General features: G+C 37.8%; 1 protein-coding gene across 1 annotated transcript; it reads right to left on the bottom strand.

The window, feature by feature from the left end:
- Positions 1 to 673: 673 nt before the first annotated feature.
- LOC309478997 (tubulin polyglutamylase TTLL7-like) lies at positions 674 to 23,859 on the bottom strand (the record flags this gene model as incomplete). Its single annotated transcript, XM_082142843.1, has 11 exons — positions 674 to 745; positions 1,786 to 1,894; positions 6,855 to 6,928; positions 7,999 to 8,146; positions 9,884 to 9,978; positions 12,316 to 12,474; positions 17,395 to 17,559; positions 18,231 to 18,447; positions 18,810 to 18,968; positions 19,088 to 19,155; positions 23,791 to 23,859. The coding sequence occupies 11 exons, from the start codon at positions 23,857 to 23,859 to the stop codon at positions 674 to 676; spliced, it is 1,335 nt and encodes a 444-aa protein (XP_081998969.1).
- Positions 23,860 to 25,345: the final 1,486 nt, after the last annotated feature.

Genomic DNA, 25,345 nt, shown 5'->3' with positions numbered 1-25,345 from the left:
ATTTCAACCCAAACTAAAAAAGGGGGGAATTATATTTTGCATTGTGACATTTTGATTTTGATTTCCACAAGTAATAACCCCATACATTTTCTCCATCTATATATAGAATTGTAAAGAAAACTTTCAAGACAGACTTATCATGAGCTCTGAGATAGCAATAGCATAGGCTGCCGTACAAATTCAAAAGCAGTAACTACTCATTTTGTGAAGTTATGAATTGGTTGCTTAGACTATGATCTGTCTAGTGACAGACAGTGCTCAACTGCAGTCAGATTAAGAGAAAACTGAGCATGAAAACTCAATCAAAACATTCAATTTACAGTTCCAGTGTTGATGTAGTCATTGCCTTTGCTGGGCGGTGCACTTTTGTAAAAATCAGAAGCCAGTGTGATTTCACCAATCAGAGAACCATAAGAGTAATAAGAACTTTGGTAAAAGAGATCAGTGGGGATCACCGACTCATTGCGAATGACATAATCGAAGTCTCCCAAAATTCTCAAACTACCTTGAATGCAATGCAACTTGCTTAGGATAAAAGTATTTGCCATGTAAAAAAAGAAATAAAACGTACATAGTAAATATAGTTGGCAAACGTAATTACTTTAAATTTCTTTAGATTAAAAAAAAGTGAGTTTATCTACATTTGTGACTACGTACCTTACAACCTTTCTGTTCAGCGATTTTTTCCCAACAGTTTCTTCATTTCCAGTTCAGACTGCTTCAGCTGCTCTCGGATTTCTGCCTCCTGCAGAACAAATCACAAACAAATGCATAAGATTGTCTTTGTTTTTCACATAATATAAATTGTATATTACTTTGTGTTGATTTATTGGTTGTATATTGATTATATATTGGTGATTACTTTTAGCAATCAAAATCAATCCATTTGCACATTGATCATATATTGTTTATTTGTAACCAAATATTTACTATGAAATATATAATTTTAAATCAAATTATTTGGATGAAATAATGGATGCTCTAACTGACCCTTATGAAGCGATACTATATTAAATACATAAAGATCAAGATCAAATACCAATCTAAAACAATCAAAATACAACAGTTTTGGATATATATGCCAACTCATATATATATATACACACACACAACTGCATATTTCTATCTTGTAATTACAACTTTATACTTTACAATGTGACTATTTTAAACTTTATTTCATGATTAGCTTTCTTCTTTTTCTTTTCTTTGCTGTTTTTGTAGAAAATTCAGCTTGTAATTTGCTGTGTTTAGTATAATTTGCTACAATTTTAGTAGCTTGTAGTGTCGCCAACTGCTAGCTTGACTAGTTAAACTACAATATGAATACCTGGTAGTTTTACAAGCAACAGTTTCAAATAGCTTTCCCAACACTGTCTATATGTTGGTCTCAAGATTCTGAATGGCTCAGAATACAGTGTCAGTCAATGGGCCAGATTTATTATGTGCCAGGTATGCATAAATAAATAAATAAACCATAAGTCTCATCACTTAGAAAAGTATTAGCACACCTCTCCTCAACTAGCCACATGATTTGAGGATTCAGTCATGTCTGTAGCACAAATGGATTGTTTAAATCCCTGACTATATGAATGAGCAATAGTAATACTGATGGTTTCCTTAAACTCCAATAATGAAAAACAGATGGCCACAAAAAGAGTTAGGGAGTAAAATACTTTTCCTCATCTTATTTTAAATGCAAAAGGCTGAGTAGTAGGAAGAAGTAGTTGTAGGGGGGAAGAGAAAGAAAAGAGCAAAAGACTGTTGGGTTGCGTCTCAGGTACATACCTTCATTAGTTTCTGTGGATTATTCTTCACTTCGAATGTTTCAAAGGCAGCTGAAAGGAGACTATCATATTTCTCCAAGAGCAGTTTGTCATCTGGGGGGTAAATACATCTGTGCAGAGAGAGGGAGAGAAAAAGCTTTATCTGATTATCTGATTTAACAGCCTGGTCTGCCTGCTTTTCTAATCACTTAAACAAACCTCAATTGTTCTTTTCACACATGCATTTTTCCATTAATGATGTGTATACTAATGATGAATAAACTTGTCTTTATCAAAAGCCAGAGACGTGTAAACCTTTGTCTATATCTGTGTGATGGATCTTCAGATCAGCGCCATATTGGGTTGTGTATATAATCAAAACCAGCAACTGGATTTGCTTCGGGACCCAGATTTTAAATTAGACATCAGAGACGTCAACACTCTACAGTACCAAAACTGTGCAAAAATAAATAAATAAAATACAGTGTATATATATAAAAACCTAAATGCGTTTAAAAAACCTTTAAATGCATTTACTGTATATTACTCGTAACACTTTACAAGTAGTACATGTAAAGTAAGTTCATTCAGTATTTATTGATCTTTTAAACTTTGTTAATGTTAGATGATAAAAATACAACTGTCTATTGTTAGGTCATATTAATAAATGTTTAAATTAACATGAACTAAGATGAATAAATAAAGATTAATAAAGTATTTTTCATTGTTAGTTCATGTTAACTAATGTAGTGAAACAACACATTACATACTAATCTAATTAAACTTTATTGGAAAGCGTTACCATATAACCATGAATTAGACCAATAGAAATTAGAAAACAATTTAAATTCTATAGTAAAGTCAAGTCATCCTCATTTATATTGTGCTTTTAACTATGTAGATTGTTTCAAAGCAGCTTTTTACTTTGATTTACATTTATTAAATTTGGGGCCGCTAAGACGACACCATTCTCTCTACACAGACTTTAAACGCGAACCTGTGAGAAACAATGATGGCGTTCACATGCGCATTAAGAATTGGTTCTATAGTTATGTGCGTTTGAATATATGTGCGCAGGTTTGGAATTCCCTACAAACCAAGCCTAAACAAAGTACTGGTCTTTCCTTATACATTTTGATACAGAATTTAATTTTATTTTGTTACTTCGGGCTAGGTACGTGAAACGAATTTCCCCAAAACGCTTTATCTGTAGAGTGGTAAAGGGATCCTCCATAGGGAGAGACTAAAATTAGCGTAGATGCCATTCTTCTTATGATGTAATGAGTACATCAGGATTTATGGGAAGTGTTCCCGGTTCCGGTTGACCTGATCTATGCAGTTGAATTAAAGAAGTCTATAATGTGTTGTGTGTATGCTAGGTCAAAGAGATGTGTCTTTAATCTAGCTTATAACTGACAGAGTGTGTCTGCTTCCCGGACAATGGTAGGAAGACTGTTCCAAAGTTTTGGTGCTAAATAGGAGAAGGATCTACCGCCAGCAGTCGATTTTGATATTCTAGGTATTATCAACTGGCCGGAATTTTGAGATCGCAATAGACGTGAAGGACTATAATGCGTTAAGAGCTCGCTCAAGTACTGCAGAGCTAAACCATTTAGTGCTTTGTAAGTAATCAGCAATATTTTAAAATGTATGCGATGTTTAATAGGAAGCCAATGCAGTGTTGACAGAACCGGGTTAATATGGTCATATGTTAGACAGTATTCTGGATTATTACTTGAGGAAGTTTTTTTGTCCAATAATTAGAATCTCAGTTTTTTTCAGAGTTTAGTAGTAGGAAATTACTAGTCATCCAATTTTTTATATCAGCTATACATTCCGTTAATTTTGTGAATTGGTAAGTTTCGTCAGAGCGTGAAGAAATATAGAGCTGAGTATCATCAGCATAACAGTGAAAGCTAATTCCATGCTTCCTAATGATATCTCCCAAGGGTAGCATGTACAGAGTGAACAGCAACGGTCCTAGTACTGAGCCTTGTGGTACTCCATACTGAACTTGCAATCGATAAGACATCTCTTCATTTACTGCTACAAACTGATAACGGTCAGATAAGTATGATTTAAACCATGTTAATGCAATTCCACTAATGCCAACATAATTTTCGAGTCTATTTAAAAGAACGTTGTGGTCAATAGTATGAAATGCAGCACTAAGATCGAGTAACACTAATAGAGAGATACAACCACGATCGGATGATAAGAGCAAATCATGTGTGACTCTAATGAGAGCAGTCTCAGTACTATGGTACGGTCTAAATCCTGACTGGAAATCCTCACAGATATCATTTCTTTCAAAAAAGGAACATAGTTGTGAGGATACTGCCTTTTCTAGTATCTTTGACAGAAAAGGTAGATTCGAGATCGGCCTGCAATTGACTAATTCTGTACAATCAAGTTGCGTTTTTTAACAAACGGTTTAATCATAGCCAGCTAAAAAAGTTTTTGGTACGTATCCTAATGACAAAGATGAATTAATGATATTGAGAAGAGGATCTATGACCTCTGGAAGCATCTCTTTCAGTAGCTTAGTCGGTATGGGGTCTGACATGCATGTTGTCGATTTAGATGATTTAACGAGTTTAACGAATTCTTCCTCTCCTATAGCAATGAATGAATCGAATTTTTCCTTAGGGACACTACAATGCACTGCCTGATGCGATACTGTAGTAGACGGTTGCATGGTTATAATTTTCTCCCTGATATTATCAATCTAATAAGTGAAGAAGTTCATAAAGTCATTACTGCTGTGCTTCTTGGAAACTTCTGGGTCTGAAGCTTTATTTTTCGTTAGTTTAGCCACTGTTTCAAATAAATACCTAGGGTTGTGTTTATTTTCTTCTAATAGGTTTGAAAAATAAGCAGATCTAGCAGCTTTTAAGGCCTCTCTATGCAATCGAGCTCTCTTTCCATGAAATGCGAAATACCTCTAGTTTTGTTTTCTTCCAGTTGCGCTCCATTTTTCTGGCTGCTCTCTTAAGGGCCTGAGTGTGTTTGTTGTAACACGGCGTTGGACTATTTTATTTAAACTTCTTTAAGCGCAACGGAGCAACTGTGTCTAAAGTGCTGGAAAAGAGAGAGTTAAAAGTTTCTGTCGCAATATCGAGTTCTTCTAAGCCAATTCGAGTGTAATGTCCCGTTTCCACCGTAATGCACATCTTAAATGTTGCAGCTTCAACACCTAAATGTGTTTATGTGTAAAACATGTTTTTGAAAAGTTCAAAACTGCTATTGTGGCTTAAATCTGGCAAGAGAAGTTTGGATCAGGAGGAGAATGTTTCAAATACAAGAACTGAAGAGGATGAGAGTGAACCGAGCACAAGTGCTAACAACAGTGTACTTTTAAGTACAATGCATTTTCATTTAATCTGTACAGTTTTTATTTCACTTTCAGGTGCAATACATTTTCATTTAATCATTAAAAAAATGACTTGTATGTAAGCAGCACACAGTGCAGTGTTGATGTTAAAACTGTGTTGTTACAATGTTTAAAGTGGCTGACAACAATAAATATTCTTATTATAAATAAAACTGCCTGGTTTTTGAGCTGTGCATAACTGTAGCTGAATAGTTAGGCCTACTACGCTACTGTATTTTAATATTGGTCATTATGGTGGTACTTGGAGAGCCAAATATTTTTCTGAGGTGGTACTTGGTGTAAAAAGTTTGAGAACCACTGGTGTAGTTCAATGTTCCACATTTATTGTATGTCATTATGTCAGTATCAGTATTTGCTTTCTACCATGCACAAATAAAAATGTCACTGAACTTTTGCTGTGTAATTGTAACAATGAGCGCTCAAACACACCAAACCAACAATTACTAAAAACACACACAAAAACTTTGCACGGGCACTTTGCACTGCTCCCTGAATCGACGCGCTTATTCATTTGTGGATGTAAACTGAATCTATAAGTCAGCTATGCTGTTTACTTCTGAATATTATATTTCATTCTGGTGTGCTTAACGTTATCGCTACTGTGTAATAGTAGCCTATGCTGTTCACCAACTAAACATATCCTATTCAATGCGTTCACAGTCTCTTTCACGGGCATCATTTGTAGTAGCCTATTCACAAACTGTTTGCTCAAGCACAGCGTTTTCTCTGAGTTCACTGTGTGCTTTCTACCATGCACAAATAAAAAAAGTCACTGAACTTTTGCTGTGCAATTGTAACAATGAGCACTCAAACACACCAAACCAACAATTACTAAAAACATACTCAAAAACTGATTTTGCACGGGCATTTTGCACTAGTTACTATAAATTACAGAAACACCTCCCCCTTTGCCCTTCAGACGAGGTTCATGACTATAACAGTAATCTTGCGGGACTCATTTAAAGTAATGTAATCGTTTGGTTTTAGCCAGGTTTCTGTCAAACACAGCACATCTAGATTATAGTCTGAAATAATATCATTAACAATGAGTGCTTTTGAAGTAAGCGATCGAATATTCAGCAGCCCAAGCTTTATCATTTGTTCATCCGCATTATAACTGTTTTTTATTTGTTGAACATCAATTAAGTTTTTACCCTTAGATGGGTTTGGAAGTTTAATGTCCTAATTCCGGGAACAGACACAGTCTATATGATGATATCTAGGTGAAAGAGGCTCTATGTGATGGGATTTATCTGACCTTGGTGACGTGAGACAGCTAGCAGACGGTCGGTTTAGCCAGTCTGTCTGCTTCCTGACCTGAGCCCCAGATTGTCATGTTTGAGCTCTAAGACTATGTGCCATATTACTAGAGAGAAGAGCAGCACCATCCCAGGAGGGATGAATACCATCTCTTTTCAACAGGTCAGGTCTGCCCCAAAAACTCTTCCAATTGTCTATGAATTCTATATTATTTTGCGGACACCACTTAGACAACCAAATAACCCTAAACAAAATGTTCCCTAACGAAGGCAGAATTGTTTAAGTCTTAGAAACAACCTTTGTTCTTGCTTTGTCCTCACATGATAGCCCAAGAAATTGTTTCACACCGTGGCATATCACAAACCAAGCCACAAGAGACCCCACAGGAGTAAGCGGGCATTCTTACAGGATAACAATCATCAAAGCGGCTTCCCTACCTGTAGTTCCCCAGGTGGCTCTTTGCGTACTCGTCCCTGGATTCCAGCTTGTGTAATTGGGCCAGATTTTTTGTCTGAAAGCACAACACAAGTGAATAAGTGGTGAGAAGTAGGAAGAATGACAAAGACATAATGCCCTGTTTCTGCTGGTGCTATCCTGCAGTGTAATTTAGCCACCCAAAACCGAATAACAATGTCACTGAATGACTCGTTTCCCATATTACGAGGCACCTTAATGAAGTCTGAGAGTTAGCAGGCGCATATAACAGTCTCTCCTATACACTTGTTAATACAGGGGCTTATTCATAATTCATATAGATTTAACTCCCACTGTACCATTTTAATACATCAAAAACTATAATTGCGGAAAGGTCAGCTGGTCAATTTGAGTTGGCGCAGCAGGGTGTCTTCTATAATAGTGTCTTCAGCCTCCAATCCCCAAATCTCACTCCTCTTTTGCATCTAGCTTTGCCCTTTGAAAATACCACCTACCTGCAGTCATCTCAATCTCATTCATCTCTTCATTTAATAAAAAAGTTGATCGAAAGACCAATCAAGAACTGGTGCACAAAGCTCCATACATACTCCATACAAGAACTTACTCTGAAAACATGCTTTGTCTGTACATCTGCATTTTGAAATATGAATACTTATAAGAATAGTTTACTTACAATCATTTACTCACCTTCAAGTTACTTCAAACCTGTATGAATTTCTCTCTTCTGCTGAACACAAAAGAAGATATTTTGAAGAATGTCGGTAACTAGACAGTTGACTGTCCCCATTGACTTATAAAATACCATGGAAGTCAATGGGGTCCATCAACTGTTTGGTTACCGACATTCTTCAAAATATCTTCTTTTGTGTTCAGCAGAAGAGAGAAATTCATACAGCTTTGAAGTAACTTGATGGTGAGTAAACAATGACAGAATTTTCATTTTGAAGTGAACTATTCTTTAAAATACCTTTTTTTCGTTTTGGAGGTTTTTAGACAAAACACGGGCTAGATTTCAACTTGCATTTTCCACATAAGCACAAAGACTCAAGTCTGGAGCCATAGTTTTGACATCAAAACATTATTTTGCTTCTTAACTTAAACATGACCTAATAAAATGTTGCTCTCTAACAGCTGAATGGGTCATACCAGTTGCTGTATCCTGCGCTCGAGTAGTTGAATTTGTTTCTGGCAGTCCAATGTTTTGGCCACCCGTTTCCGTATGTTTCCGCGTCCATACAGCCGTCGCTGGGCTTCCGCTCTCTGCTCGGCCAGATACTGTCGTTCATCACTCGCTCTGGGTAAAAGCAATAAAAAACAGGAAATGCTCAAGTAATAGCACTCAAAGTAGCCTAAACTCCCAGCCGAAATCCTGACAGACTCTGAGACTCCATACATCACTCGACTTGACAGCATTCAGCACGTCAAGATTTTAAGATAGAAAATCAAAATATACTGTCCATAGCTTTAAAAAATCGATTTTTGCCATATTTTTTTAAATTAAAATGTCACATAAATCAGGCCAGGAATGATTTATTAACAAATCCCTCTGAAAATATCTTCAGAATACTGCTAAGTATATAACTGGAGAGTGTGGTGTACACAGGTGCTACATAGGCTGAGATGTTTGTACTGGAGAATGACAGAAAACTCATTTTGAGAAAACGGCAGTTAAAGAGTTAAAGAGTTAAATAGCTCTAAATGAGATTTTGTCGTTTGCTTTAAATCCCGCTTTGGACATTCACGATTGGTTACTGATAGAAAGGAAATGTCCATATTTGGGTTCCATAGCATTGTGCAGGAGACTCAGAGCTTTACAACGATCCCGGTCATGACAGACTTCAGTAAACAGACGGATCTCGGCGTGTCCCGTGGGAATGCTAACTTCTTGGTAAATTGGGGAGAAACTTACTGCCGCAAGTAAACAAAATGTAATAAAATAAACATCTTAATGTATATTTTCAACGTTTTCTTTATAGCAGCTTGAAAGAACACATATTGAAGGAGTAAACTAGCCCAAAATCTCAAAACTGACCACTGCATGAAAAATCTATGTTTTTGCCTGCCGTGTCTCGCCTTAAAATAAAAATACACAATTACTGTAATTATTTAAAAATTCTAACTATAAAAATATGTCTGAGATGAGTGGGATAAAATAATTTGCTCACCTTGATATATCCATTCCACTTTGTATAACTTATTTCATAACCATTTAAATTCAGTAAACCTGGTAATTCACATTATATCAATTCTGATGGCAAAAGATATCTTGTTCAAAATGAAGACAAGAAATATTGTGACATTTTGTGGTTATCAATCTTGAGTTTGTCTTTAAACCTACATGAACTCTTTCCTGTAGCTCAAACAGTAGAGCGTTGGAGCTAGCAATGCCAAGGTCATGGGTTCGATTCCCAGGGAAAGCAAGAACTGACAAAATGTAAAAATGTGTACCTTGAATGCAATGTAAGTCGCTTTGGATAAAAGCGTCTGCCAAATGCATAAATGTAAATGTAAATGTAAACTCCACACATCTACTAAATATCATCTTGATTTCAGTTGCATAAGGGTCACGGCAAAATGGCTCAGTTAGTTCAGTGAAAAAAGATAGATAGCCCTGAAAAATGGTTGGCCTATCACCATTTGTTTGCAAATGCCACTTGTTTAAATATTTTGTTATGCAAAGCAGTGACTTTCAGATATTTTTAAGTATATTTCAAGTGTCCAAATACTTTTTGGGGCCTTCACACTGCAACAGAACATCCTGTAAAAACCACAGGTACACGTACTGTGCTCACAATAAGCTAAAACTCCAAAATAATTTTTCATTCTTACTGTATCTTAAATCAAACAGTAGCTATAACAAATGCATGAGGACCCATCAAAGAGTTTCAGACAACTTTTTAGTTGAGATCAAGGAATCAATATTTTTGAAAACAAAAAAGACTGTGGACAGCCGACAATTGAGAATGAGTTTCCTGATGAACTCATTCGCTTCTCTTTCTAATGGGACTCTGGAGAGAGTAATGCTTCATACCTGATGTTGAGCAGTTTCAGGGCATCGAGTAAAGCCCCCTTCTTCACATCGACATCAATCTTGTCATCTGTCCCAAAACTCGGAGCACGATTGATCTGTAGAGGGGAAAAAGAGAGAGAGAGAGAGAGAGATGTTATCTTCTTTCATATTGTTTTCTTCAATTTCAAAATCAAAACCTGAAGCAATCACCAACTTTTAAAGGGGACTGAGAAGCCACAGTAGAAACGGTCACTATTACCCATTAGTGAAATCAGAGGAGGAACACACAAATTGTATTAACCATGTTTATGATATTTTTATTTATCATAAAAAATTCAAATAAAATAAAAAGCACCTCTGGGTATGAAACCCGGTTCTGAGTCTCCTACGAAAGAGACAACTTAATTGTCCGCTCATTGAGCATGGAAAACAAATCTTAACATTTTTATGCCTGGGAGAAAGAAAATCACATGGGTTTGGGACAACATGAGGGCGAGTGAATGATGACCTCTATGGAGTGAAGCGCTACACGCAGGTCATGTGACGTTCAAAGTTCAAACAATTGCTACTTTGATCTTGTTTGCTACTGAGCTTTCAAAGCACAGCCAGTGATTACTAGACCTAGACTGAATTTGTAGGCGTCAGCATGCAACCATTGTGAAACAAAGTTCCAAAAGATAAGCAGAAACATTGCACTTCTAAGATATCTCATTCTAAAATAGCTTTGCATGAATTAGGCAATCTGTGAATGCAATTCTACGTCACTACAAATAGAACGCCGCCATATTTACGACCGACTCGCCCGGGATGGCCGCCCAAACTGCCCATTTGAAGGAGAGAGAGAGACAGAGATACAGAGAGAAAGTTTCAATTTTAGGCTCCGATCCTTATTTGTTACCCCCAGTTTTCTTCTGTCCATTATTATCTGCCCCAGACTTGCCCCAATTGTCAAAGAGTACCGATGCATATCAATATTCTGTGAGAAATACTTAGGTCATAGAGCTTCATGGCACGCGTTCATGAGAGTCGAGACGATGTCATGAATGAAGCTATGAATCTGCTGCTGTTCGGCATGAATGAATCTATCTAATCCGAACAGCAGCACTGGCAGAGACCAGCTGAGACACCAGCATCAGCACAGCCAGACACATCAGCTAAAGAGCATACAAGATGGCCATATCTGTCCGAAAGAACAGATGTTCAATTATAGAGAAGGTTTAATACACACAAATATCGAAATGAATGAATCTTTCGAGTCGAATCTTTTTTGAATGATTCACTCATGATTCGGCTGCGATTAAAAGCTATCAAGAGGTAAAGCTCATTAGTGATTATAATATAACGACTTAAATTGCAGTTTGTTCGGCACATAAAGCTATCATATGAATAAATAATGATGTTAATATAACGGACGAGTCGTATTAGTTCACTTTTATGATACTTTTGTGATGTTTTTGTCTTTTATTATTATTATTTTTTGCGTGACAGCCCCCAGTAGGCTAACGTTACTCATTCACTTCACTCATCGACAAGAAGAGTCTCCATTACATATTCAAAAATGTCCCTTTGTCTTCCACGGAAAGCAACCTTAAGGATTTGCACATGAAGGTGAGTAAATGACGTTAATATGCATTTCAGGGCTGAGATTATGCATCGTCTGCAGAGCTAACGTTAACTTACACAAAATAACATCTAAAGCGCATGTGACGAAGACAATATCTTTATGAACTTCAGAAAACTATTTATTAGATTTAGGTTGGTATTAACTAACTTAATTTAAAGACTCCATTTGTCCATTATTTAGAAACACGAAAATGTATAAAAGGCTTTGTTATGGCCCCGTAGAAGCTGTTTTTATAAAAATAGGCTAACGATTGCGTCATAACCACGCGACTCTCTGTCGCACAGTAGAGAAATTACCCTTATTTTTTTTTATTTTTTTTTTGGTAAATTGCAGTTCTAAACTATACAATTTACAGGTTGTTCATTAAACATGTTTACATTTTTACAGTATTTTAACTGAATTATTCAGGCAACCACAGCTGGCAGTTTTGTTTTGTTTGTTTGTGTTTTTCTTTTCAGTAAAAACAACAGATTTTTTATTTATTTTTTTACAGTGTATTAATAATACGTTTTGGGCCAGATTTAGTAAAAGCTGGCACCAGCGCAAACTCTCTTTTGATGTTAAAAAACTACTGTCAGGATTTACTAAAGACACGATGTGAAAAATTACAGCACTGTTAGATAACCCTATAAATGTAAGTAATAATAAGAATCAAATAAGAATCAAATTTAAAAAAGCCTTTACATGGTCAAAAAAGTCTTATGGTGGTGTTTTCTCCATCATGTTGGCTTCTAACAGGTAAGGGGACTCAAACGTGGAGTGTGTACTGTATATCAGCATAATTGGGATCAAAAAGTGTACTGATTGAGAAGAGAAGGTGAGAACAGACCTCTAGCAGCCAGGGCTTGAGATCGTGGTCGAGAATGACGTCAAAACCCAGCAGCTCGAAGCAGACGCTGGCGCTCCCTGGTGGCTCACTGGGACGGTGCTCACGGTAGGCCTGGAGGACGTGTGACTGGGCCACTATCAGGGTCTTCGCCACCAGCTCCTGCGAACACATGCACAAAACACACTTTCTTTATAAAAGACAACACACAACAAACTTAAACAACTCCAAACAGTACATTCAAAGGTGGACGTTTGTGAATTGAACTGCACTAAATTGTGACATCTTTCGGTGAGGACATGCTTGTGAAATCTCATTGCATGTGCAAACAGCCCGTATGAGGGACTCATTAACATCCCAGCTCCCTGAAGAGACGTGATAGGTCAAAGACTGACAGCACGCTACGGGAAGACAGGGAGGGGCAGATCGTAAAAAGACAGGAACAGACGGCCTGTATCAGCTCCATGATTAAACAGAGCTTGTGTTGAAGTATGAGGGGCAGATAACCGGCGGGACGTTAACTGAGCATCCCGCGGGGACCCCAAACATGAAGTTCCGGAGAAGCAGGTTAGATCCCAGCGTGCATCCTCCACAGAGAACAGCATGTGTGTCTCATGTTGATTCCTGCCCTGCTTCCTCCATGGTCGCTGATTCTCCCGGCCTGGCAGCTAGTCCTGGTGCTACTGTACATCAATTCTCATCACCAAGTGTCAAGCCTCCGGTTCTCTCAGCCGCTGCCACTGGTCATCGTGTCTGGTTTAGTCTCACCCCTGACCAGCCTGTTTCCCCAGTGTGTGCGCTGTCCCGAACTGTTTGGACTGTTTCATTCCTCAGTTACATCTTGTGCCTTGTCTACCGTAATGTGTCAATAAATCTTGTCATCGCTCATTTCTGCATTTGGGTCCTCTCTCACTAACAACCATGCTACTAATATGCATCCTTTTAGAGATAGAGGAGGTAGACCTTTGAGGTTACTGTCCCACTGAGAAGCTAAAACTACAATTCTAGAACATTTTATTTCTGACAGTGTAAACAAAAGCATAATCTAATAAACGGAGCAATTCCAATAGGGTCCTCAGTCCTCACACCATCGGTGCACAGGCCCTAATAATTCACAGTTGGATGTTAAAACCCTCATACTTTCAAATATAATGTTAACTGGGTATAAATTCCCATTTTATTCTTAAAATAATTTAAGAGTTTAGTTTAGAAGTATTGGTATCGATACTGGCCTTGAAAGTATCAGATTAAAGGGTTAGTTCTGTCAGTAATTACTCTCCCTCATGTTGTTCCAACCCCGTAAGACCATCGTTCATATTCGGAACACAAATTAACATATTTTTTATTAAATCTGAGAGCAGTCTCACTCCTTCACAGGCTTATGGACACTATAACTTGCTGGCCCAGAAAATGCATTAAAGACATTGTTAATATAGTCCAAGTGACTCCAGTGGCTCAATCTTAAGTTTATAAAGCGACGAGAATACTTTTTGTGCGCAAAAAAACCACAAAATAACGACTTTATTCCACTATTCATTTCTTTCTCTCTGGGCCTCGAGTTTTTTCACGTAGTGTAATAGCGTAGTGTTGTACATCACACGCATCACACACATGACCAGCGTCGGCCAATAGTTAGCCTACGTGTGACGTACAACACAGACGCGCTACGCAGTTACACTACGTGAAAAAACTCGAGGCCCAGAGAGAAGGAAATGAATAGTGGAATAAAGTCGTTATTTTGGGGGTTTTTTGCGCACAAAAAGTATTCTCGTCGCTTTATAAACTTAAAGCCACACTAAGTAGAAATTGTGTTTTTGTCAAACAGCGACCCCTAGAGTCACTGTGGAATACTTGCACTGTCGTAAATTATATTATAACATTATTACATGATTGCAGCTAAATCACAAGTAAATAGTCTATAGTCTAGGCCTACTGTATAATTTAATTTGTGTTGTTTTTATTGGAATGTAAACATTACAAAATGCCAGATAACATCAATTAAGTTAAATGTACGTCGCATTATTTCATAACATTGGCCGTTATGATGTCATTAGACATGATTATTGCAATTTATCATAATAGTTTGCAAATTGTGCTCGTTTACACTATTTACAAACTCTACGTTAGGCTTATTTATGATAATTATGTGAGATATTGAAAGTTGTTCTCATGATAATCGCAGGAATCAACGTCAACAGCGTCTGATATCCCTCAGGACTACGTGATACACCTCACAACACCTGAGTTCAGCTGGCAAACTAATTCATGAGGCATAGCTATCTGATTTATCAAAACGATTCCATTTACACCTGGTCACATAAATGTATTTTTGCGAAACGGATTTAAATTCGATCTTCAATTCTCGCGCTATATGCAGATTTAATGGAGTGCACGTCACCGAGATATGAGCTGCATTTTATAGATCATCAGCTAAAATTTCTAAATCAAAGACCGCAATAAGAGAGAGCAGTAACAGCCCTGGTAAGATCATTTCGTTTCTTTACTTTTAATGATGAAGATTGTGTGTTAAGCGTCTGTGACTTACTTTCACTTTGATTTGCGATAGTTTGCACGTTGGCTTGATGCAGTTGCTCATCTGCGGTGATGCGTGTTCCAGCGCGTCGTCATATCTGTATATAACATAATAGAGCCCTATACAACGCTCTCACACGTTTTTGAATTTTTTTTTTAGCATTTTTGGGAGGAGTACAATTTACATATGTGGTTTCAAAAACCATATGCATTTACACTTGTCCAGTTTCGTCTGGAATGCGTCTCAGATCTCCTCCTGAAGTGGTTTGAGCGGTCGGATTCAAATCCGTCTCAAATGCGTTTCGGAGGGCATTTAAACCTGGACTTTTCATGATCGGATAGCTGTCCGATCTGAGAAAATGCATGAAGTGGCCAGGTGTAAACAACCCCCATGACAAAAACATACGCACGAAAGCTGAAAACAAACGCTGGTTGGCCTCTCACGTCCAAATTTGACGAAGTGATGGGGGAAGTGACGTATGCCGTAAAGCAGTCGAATTTTGTAGTTCTTTTTGTGCTCTTGTTACTACCCGAACCCTGAAGTTACATAGTGCCAGTAAAAGCGATACAGACCCTGTCAGGCTATGGCAGACGTGTCATTCAACCTATTGTAAGTTGATGTACCATCACAAGGATCTTGGAAATATATTATGAAGGTTGAAAAGTTACATAGTGTTGCTTTAAGATTGAGCCACTGGAATCACTTGGACTATTTCTGGGCCAGAAAGTTATAATGTCTTAGAAGCCTATGGAGGCGTGATCCAGCTCTCAGATTTAATCAAAAATATCTTAATTTGTGTTCCGAAGATGAACGAAGGTCTTACGGGGTTGGAACAACATGAGGGTGAGTAATTACTGACAGAATTTTCATTTTGGGGTGAACTAACCCTTTAAAAATAACAAATGGTATAGCCCATTTCTAGTAATGGTTAAACGTACTGTACTTAAAAATCAATTCAATTGAATAATCTTTCACCGTGTCATATACTGTAGAGTGGTGCAGGTATGACGTCAGAACCTGGAAGACTAATTCACCGCTGGTTCCTTCAAGATTTTCCTATGGGGTTTTATAATGGGGTTTTCTTTTTTTCGATTTATACGTCAAATAAAGCCTTTGATAAACATAACCTGATGATGATTTTATGTTTTATTCAACAACGTAAATGACACACACACCCATAGTGAAAACACAAATTTTGTTCATTTCTGAAAATGTACGTTTTTAACAAGCAACTAGATTAAACAGCTTGGGGTGAGAGTGTGTACAGTGTATGTTGTAGAACAAAACGTCAAAGTATAGTCAAGACAAATTATATTTACCACAGGCTTTATTTTACTCATTAATTGAAAAACCCCATTATAAAACCCAATAAGAAAATCTCGAAATAACCAGCGGCGAATTAGACATCCGGGTTCTGACGTCATTCCTGCACCACCACTCTATTATCAAACAAGCTATATTGTACATCACATTTCCAGTGGCGGAGCCAGGATTTTTTCATAGGGGTGGCCAGGCAAGGGCCAGCAACCAGTCTGGGGTGGCACAGAAATCTTAATTATTTTATCATAAAAAAGAATTTGATAAAGTATTGGACTGTTTTAGTGCCTACACAACTGAATAAAGTTAATTTGTACTTAATTGTAATTGAGATAGTAGTGAATTGGGAATCATGGAATACTGAGTGAATTTTATATTTTTTAATTATTACCCACCACCTCATATTAAAATTAATTAAATAGTAATAAAAGGGCACACACTATAGCTAAAGTTCAGCTTGCTCAGTTAGCTTGGTTCTGGTTCTCAAAATCTCCAATAGCTTGTTCTACATTGTTGCATCTTCATGGATGAGATAACATGCAGATAAATACTGTAGTCCAAAGATTATTCAACCTTCAATGTGTTTTATATAATCAATGAACTCTTCAACCAATTCTGAGTTTGTCAAAAAAAAAGTTTAACTTTCTATATTAGTTGTCATAATAAATAATTGCAACAGTTCTATCATACATAAATTAAAAAGGAAAACAAAAGTTCTCTTTTGAATCCCCATGTGCAAGAATGTGAACAAGGCGGAAGTCAACAGCACATACTGTAAAATGTTATGTTTTTCATAATGTAATGTAGCCAGAATGTAAAATTTGTTATTTTATGGATTTAAAATTTGTTGTTTGTCCTTTACAAATGAACGCAAAATGAATGCCTATCGTCTAGTACAAATGCACAGTGCTCACATTTATTTGGAAATTAAAACATTACATATCAGTTTGTGCCTTATATTGTGATCTCACATAGCAGAATATTTTAATATTTAATATTTAATATTTTAATTTTTGTGGTCTTAAAGAGACGGTTCAGCGTTTTAAAAAACGCCATTTTTGTCAATAAAAAAAGAGACATAAACAGCAGTTGTGAGAGGGGTGGCCAAAGGGGTGGCCAAGCTTAGACCCCTGGCCACCCCCTAGCTCCGCCAGTGCACATTTATCCATTGTATCATGCAGCCCTAAATTTAAAAGATAACAAAGAAAAGCAATAAAATAAAAACAACTCACTGATACATCGTCCCAGAATTTGTCCACGTCGTAACCGCTGGTTCGAAGGTACTCTCTGAACCAGTCAATAGACCGCTTGCTGCCTTTGTCCTCCGTTTCGTCTCGGCCAAAGTTCTCACTATGTTTGTTAACAGAGTAGTTGGTCAAGTGCATGTACTGCTGGTCCTGAGGGTATTAAAAAATAAAAGTCCATCAGAGCATAGATGCCTTTTTTTTTTACATTTGTGAAAAAGGCATAATGTCAGTTTTGGCAGCTGAAAGAAGTACATCTATGTCAATAAAGCCAATATTATACTATAAATTGTCACATTTATTCTCTTACAACAATTTACAGAATGGTTTTAAAAAAAATATTGGCAATACAATAATATTTTATTCATATATGTAATGCCACATTTTTTAATGCAACATGTTTTAATGAAGATCCTACAATATGAGAGTAAAAAAAAAAGGAAGATTTTAGGAAGATTTTCAATATGTCATTTGCACATACTTTACAATGTGTGAACTTGTTTAAAAATGACTGCAAGAATAGCAGAAATCTCATTGTCATCACATTAAATATGGTGTTTACTCTAATGAATCTGTTACCTTTATGTATAAGAGTGTTAAAGTCAACATGAAACGGCATTTGCAGCATACTGTACACTTAGCTTAGCTATGAAGAATTGCTTTTATCTATCAGGATTGGCCTGATTGTGAAAAGTGTCTATTTGAGTATGGAGTAGAGGGTTTTGACCAATAATGAAGTACATTTTGATGACTTTTTATTAGTTCATTTACTACATAGAATTAAAATGTTCACATCGCTTTAATGATGTCATAAGCCAACTTACCAGGTTGGAGTTGTTTGGCGGTTGGTACTTCTCTGTAGACATTCGAACCAGGCCGTCGTTGTAGAGGAAGAAACGAGGTGGATCACAGGAAATAACAAGAGCGTATATTCTCAGGTCAAACTTGTAGCCCTCCATGAGGAAAGGATTGTCCAAGTATTCCTGCACAACGAAGTTGCCACTGACCGGGATCTTTTTGGGGTCTTGAATCAGAAATATTCTGGGAGAAAATGGATAAGATTCTATCAGAGCACATCCCTAAAATGTGGTGCATATTTTATTGTTGGTTAAGAATCCAAACCTCTGAAGCGTATCAGAGTAACAAGAGTAGCAAGTTTAATAAGGCGTTGTCTCTATCGCTGGTCCCTGGACCCTGACTAGGCCCAGGTTAATAAGACCAGACGTCTTGGTCTGTTTTAAGCCCTGCCATCATTTATTTCCTTTGATTTTGATGTTGAACAGATCTCCAGCTCTTGGCTGTTCTCGAATACAGACAACAAATACTGGCCAAAATAATCTATATATATTTTTTTTTTTTTTATACTCCACAGGATGCAAAACTTCCAGTCTGTTGTAACTTACCCACGGCCCATGGCTCCATTTGCAGGCTTAACGATATATGTTTTCTGAATGTTTTTTTTTTCCAACTTCTTTACATAGCTCTGGAACTGTTCGCGCTCGTCTGGCAATTTCCAGGTTTGGGGGATGAAGCTAAATTCATCAGGCTGACTTTTAATCATTCTAAGGAAAAGAAGAGGGTATTAAAATGAATAAAAACGAAGAGTAAAGTCAATGTTCCTTGGCTGGAAGGCAGATGTAATCAGTCATGTATCTGATATGGTATCATATTTTCAACTCACTTGGCCATGTTCTCTGACAAGAGGTCTTTCTGACAGATCTCATTCATTCCAGGGAAATGGTTTATCCTCTGCGGAAAATAATCACACTGTTAGAGGACACTCGGTTATTCACCTCTTAGAGGAAAAACACAACATTAGAGCCCAAGTCTTGAACTGAGACTATAATATTTTGACATTTATGTCCAATTACAGACTTTAAATTTAATTTAAAACTAAAAAAGACGATCAATTTTGACTCTAAGGACCAAGGTAATTGGTTCTGCATCAGAGCCCATGTAGTTGTAGGTACTGACAGATGAATGAATTGCTTTGAATGCAAAGAGGAAGGGATGGGGGCTGGTGAGTTTTTCTGTATGAGCAAATGAGGCTGAACAAGGCCATTCATTTGACTCATATGACCTGTAGCTTGGCAGCTAAGCCAATCACAGGAAAGTGTGTGTGTGTGTGTGTGTGTGTGGGTGTGTGTGGGTGTGTGTGTGTGGGGGGGGGGGGGGGGGACTAAAGAACAAACCTTTTAGTAAGTATGAAAGCACAAAAAAGAAAATAACACAGAACACAACTGTATGAAGTGTTTCATGGATCAAAGCATCAAAGCCAATTATTTATATTGTGTATATATAATATTAGACCGACAAGCAGAGTTGATTTTTTCACACTAACACAATACACTATTGTTTCATACAGACCATTTATGCCATATGAATTGGGTGTAAAAGTCATTTGTTTCAATATGAAAGTCAAGAAAACATTCCCTATTACTTTCTTTCTCCAGAAAACAAAAAGAGAAATTTTGAAGCTGCTCTTTTCCAAGTAAATGCAGTTGGTTTTGATATGTAACCAAATGTGTAACTCCAGTGGTTTAATTAGGGGGAGTAAATTATGATTTATTTTTTATGTTTGGGTGATGCACAGGTGATGCCTACTAAGAAAGATACCTTATTTTTGCAAAAATTTAAGACGGAAAGCATATATTCTTTACACAGAAGACAATTCCAGAATGCAATGTAAGTTCAGTGAGAAACTAAATAAAAAATGTTGGACGATGTGAGAGAATGACTGAGGGCCCTATCTTGCACCCAGCGCAATTGACTTTGTACAGCGACGCATGTATCATTCCTATTTTGCACCCGCGCACAGCGGACTTTTCCCTCCACAGAAGCACGTCGGTAAACTAGGAAATACACTTGTGCTCCCGGGGGCGGTTCAGCGAAAAGAAGAGGCGTGTTCCGGCGCAAACGTTCCCTCATGCTATTTTGCAGGTTTAGAAAACAATTCCGCCACTGACCGAAAAAACCTAGTTTAAAGTCAGTGACGTGTTGCGCATGTTATTCAGATGCTATTTTAAGGGCGCATGCTTGGCCATAATCAATGTAGCGTGTGCACAACACACACACACACACTTTGCTTCTCTCATCTACACAGAAGCAGCAGTTTTCATTTTTGCAAATCATCCATTATTACGATTGATAGATAGATAGATAGACAAACAATTTATTTATTATAAAAGCATACTTCTAGCTTACACATTTACCCAAATTATCATACGCCTGTTTAACCGAAGCTAATCTGGGTGTGTTTCTCCATCCCCAATGTCACTTCTCTGTGTTTTACGGCCCTGACGAGAACGTCGGTCTCCTCGGCTGTGAACCGCTCCTGGCGTGCGTCTGGCAAATCCGCCGTTATAATAGCAAACCGCCATGGAACAAGCGCGCCTGCTCTTAAAGGGAATGTGAGATGATGCTCTGATTGGTTTATTTCACGTTACGCCCCAAACCACACCTATGAGTAATGAAGCTTCTTCAGACCAACACATTTTAGATTTGTGAGACCCGCCCACAAAGTTACTTGTGTTTCGCGCTTGATACTTGCGTTTCAGATCGTTAAAATAGGGCCCTGATTGTTAACATGTTTCACTTCTGAAATGGATTAGTACAAATATTCAGACATTAGACATCGGCTGTGGCTGTATGTAACTGATCGGCGACAGTTGCCGTGTGCAGAGGGGGAAATGGAGACGTGACGACGGACACTTTCTGCATCCCGTAGTGACCGCTCACACTGTGTTTGCATACTTTACCACAGCTGGAGTGAAATAAATGCAACATTTGTCAAATACACAGACGTTTCAGATACGTTTCCATTTAATATTTTATGTACTGCTAAATACAGCGTCTGTTTGTACAAGAATAAAGTTCAACATAATACCATTATACTATATATACTGTATATACTATTTAAATACCAATGAAGTGGGGTCTACGTTTTTTCAGTTTTATTTTGATAAACATGACACAGAATAACATCGCGACTACATGAAAAGAGCTTTTACTGTTATAAAAATGCAGATTTGTGAGCATTAGTTGAAGTGAAGGTGTTATGAATAAACACGAAACGTCTCGATTACATATGGTCGGACCAACGAATAGGAATCTCGCTAGAGAGGCCAATCTACTTCAAGTGAAACTAAACAAGCCAATGCACATTGACGTGCAGTCATTTGCATCAGCTGTTCAGCCACGCAGCGCGGGTATATAATGAGCAGAGGGTGCGATTGCACTTTAGTTTTTTGCTGAGGAGCCAAGCCCGGCGGGAAACCCTACCAAAGCGCCACAGCTGCTGCACCAAGAGGGTATGGAGGGGGGTCGAGGAGGGTTTAACCGTCTCGCCCCCCTAAGGAACCTGACGACCAGGTCGTGCTTTCCTGATTTGCCATCTATGTGGTTGTGATATGCTGAAATAGCGGCACATTTCTCCCGAGTTTACCTTGTGGATTATGATAAAGACTGTTATTGTCAGTGCTTTAAGTGGGCCGGTACGCGCCGGTACTCAGTACCGCCACTTCCAAATATAGCTCTTGAGCGTACCGCCACCTGTCCGTGCGCCCAGAACGTGCTTTTAGCGTACCGGTACGCTCGTTTGCACATATGTTTTAATCCTTTGTCTGCGCTGCCGCTTTACTTCACAATGCACGCTTCCTCCTTGTTTATACTTTCGCCTGGCTCCGCAGCGCAAGTCTCCGCAGACTGCGCCCGCAATCCGCGCACCTCCCCAAACGGACGAGGTGTTTATGACGCGCTCGCCGTTGTACTATTCTTTGAAACGACAGGGGGAGACTCGAGTAATTGCCCTCTAAACCATCAGGAATCAGCGGTGAGAAGATGAAAGCTATACACACGTGACAATGTTTATTTTAGTACACCACCACCAATAACACACTACAAACAGAATCGTGTAAAACCCAGTAAACCCTGAGATTATTACTCGTGACAATAAAACAAAATATATGGATATGAGAATGTGTATACAAAATAAATTAACAATATCTTATATTTTCTAATTTCACTAAATATTTCATTAAGTTTCGTGAAGATTTTTACTAAATATGGAACTTTATGTTCATTAAAAATACTTTTTATGCTATTGTATGCTCATTTTTTAAATGTAGGCTAAGCAACTAATTTAGACTTGCAAACTGGGTGCCGGTGTGGTGAGAAGTTCAAGCTCGTTATTTATGTTCAGTAGCTCTTTCTACAGTAGCTCTTTCTAAGGGTATTTTTTCAATACCATTTTGCACATTTTATTTATGTTCAGTAGCTCTTTCTAGCTCAAACAAATCCACAAACTAATAAAAGGATTTATTATTTTTTATAAGGTCGTCTGTTGACTGCTGTATATAAAACCCCTTCAGTTGTTGTTACCTCAGGGGAGGAGGGGAGTCAGCAAAAAAAAAAAAAAAAAATAAAAAAAAAAAATTTTATAGAGTACCGGCACCTCTTTTGGGCCACTTAAAGCACTGGTTATTGTTATCTCTTTCGTCTTCATCGTGCACAGTTCGTATAGCTGCGCCGTAACAGATAGTAGTATTGTCAGCTTTTTGTTTACTCTACAACATATATGCGCATAAGATGGACAGCCTGAATTTATCTATTTTTGGCCTGATTTAAGCTAAGTTTATGTTGCCAGATTTTATTTCTGGTTTGACATGTATTATTGAAACACAGGCTGCATTCAAATTGTAAAAAATTCTTCTTCTGCAGGCGGAGGTAGGAAGCCAACAAGGAATGTCCGAATCCAAAGACTGACACATCCAGTCAACCTTCATCCAATCGATTTTTGAAGGCAGCAACATATATGTATCCTTCACTGCCTATGTTATTCTACTATCCTGGGGTGCGTTTCCCAAACGTATCGTTAGCCAACTCTGGTCGCAAGTTCCATTGAACTCTATTGCTAACGACAGAACTTGCGACCAGAGTTGGCTTTGGGAAAAGCACCCCTGTGTGTTTGATCCCTTGAGTTGAGCTAAAAAATAAATGGCACCTGATTTTATCTCAAGCAAGAAATTAATATTGTCTTAAGTAAATATTCGCTTGGTTATCACAATAGTCTCTCTATTTTGTTGTAGATCATTAGACCTTTATGCCGCCTTTATGAAGCCTGTCTGAAATCAGTTTAGGGTATGCCTTCAGCAAGGGAACAAGTTGAACGATTGCTAATCTTTTGAACACAGCGCAGCCACAGTTCAATGGCTGCTGAATGAACTGACTTGCCCTAAAACGGACTTTGGTTCAAATCTGTTCCTGACAAATTTGCCATGGTAAAGGTCACATCTCTTAATCAAGGGAAAATAAGAGGAAACCTTAACAGCGTGTTTGTTTGTTTTTAGTTTTCATTCTTTGAACTGAAAGGAAAATCAAGAGTACCTGGTAGTTCTTGAGCCCAGCGATTTTCTTCATTTGCACGGCCGAGTCATTCCAAATCAGATTAGGCATCGTATCCGGGTTTTCGGCTTCACAAATCTTCAACTCCTCAATGACGGTACGAACTGCAAATAAATCAAATTAGATTCCTTTGATATGCATTGACTCTGACAATACTGGATCATCTTTCTTTTTCAATGGGAACAAACAACTGACTTTATTAGTAGAATTCATCCACAGAAATATTGTTCTTTACTTTAAATAAAATAATGATTAATTATGCATGACTTATGCTTTTGCATAAACCCAAGTGCTTTAAGAATGTTTTGTCTGCATTTCATTATCTTTGCAAAAAAACATTACATGGCCGTAGCAATTGGCAATATTATAACCATGATGTTGTTTTTCCATAAATATCAGCATTACTGGATAAAACCAAATTGGTGTGGCTTAGACTGAAATCTTTTGCCCCTTTCCACATTACAAAGTCTTGAGATGGACCTCGTCAATCTGACGGAAGCTCATCCACACTCAGCTCTGCCTATCTTTGATCTCTACCAATCAACTCCTCACTTCACAACACGTCATGCCTGTATGACCACAGTGTATTTTCTTTAGGAACTCTCATCCCTAAGGCTGTGTGTAAGGACAGCACCTTTAAGGACTGCCCACTGAATGCCTATAAGATACCATGTAAAGTTATGGTAGCTAGACTTGATGACTACACTCAAATAGTAGTATTGAAACTCGTATTTTTAAACACCAAAACGCTTTGTGTGAATGTCCCCTTTCATCAACAAGTTTGACATAATGGACAAATCCTTTTTCCTACCGATCTCAAATTTTGTTCCTGTAACAGCTGTAACGACACCCTTTCTCTCCGTCTCTACTCCATTCCGTGCCGGTGACATCGTTCCTTGATCGTCTGTGGAACATGAAGAAAAACATTAAGAACGGCCGCCACGGCTAGTCATAGTGTATAACGTTATATCTATGGCGGCTAGTGTCCCACAAGAGGAGTCAGAATCTGGATTTGGGCCATCGTTGTCCCACATATTTTTGGCTACCTGAGACAGTTATTTCTGCATATATGTGAGAAATGCAGAGCTGCATTCACTGTGAGAAACACGCAATTGACACTTTTCACACACTCTCCACAGCACACATCCATTTTCTCACGCACAGAAAAATCGCGAAGTAAAGAGGACATGGAGACCGACAGACTCGACAGAGCAGTTACTTACCCCAGACAGAAAGCCAACATTGAATAAACATTGTTTTTCCATCTGAATCATCATTATCGTTGATATTGAAATTTCAATGCAAAATAAATGTTGAATCACTATTACCATATCGATGAAAACCTGATGTTATTAATGTTGATGGCAACAATATTGGAACAACATTGATCTATAGTCATCTTTATGATTGATTAAGCATATTTGGTTTACCGGGCGACCACTGAATATGTTGAAAAGTCATTGATTTATAGTTGACCGGGAAACGACGCTGTTGTTGAAAAGTCATCGACATATAGTTGACCGGGAAATATGATTGA

This window comes from Leuciscus leuciscus (assembly GCF_965113295.1).
Source record: "Leuciscus leuciscus genome assembly, chromosome: 17".
NCBI classification, from domain to species: domain Eukaryota; kingdom Metazoa; phylum Chordata; class Actinopteri; order Cypriniformes; family Leuciscidae; genus Leuciscus; species Leuciscus leuciscus.
This window is presented reverse-complemented; position numbering and strand designations above follow the sequence as displayed.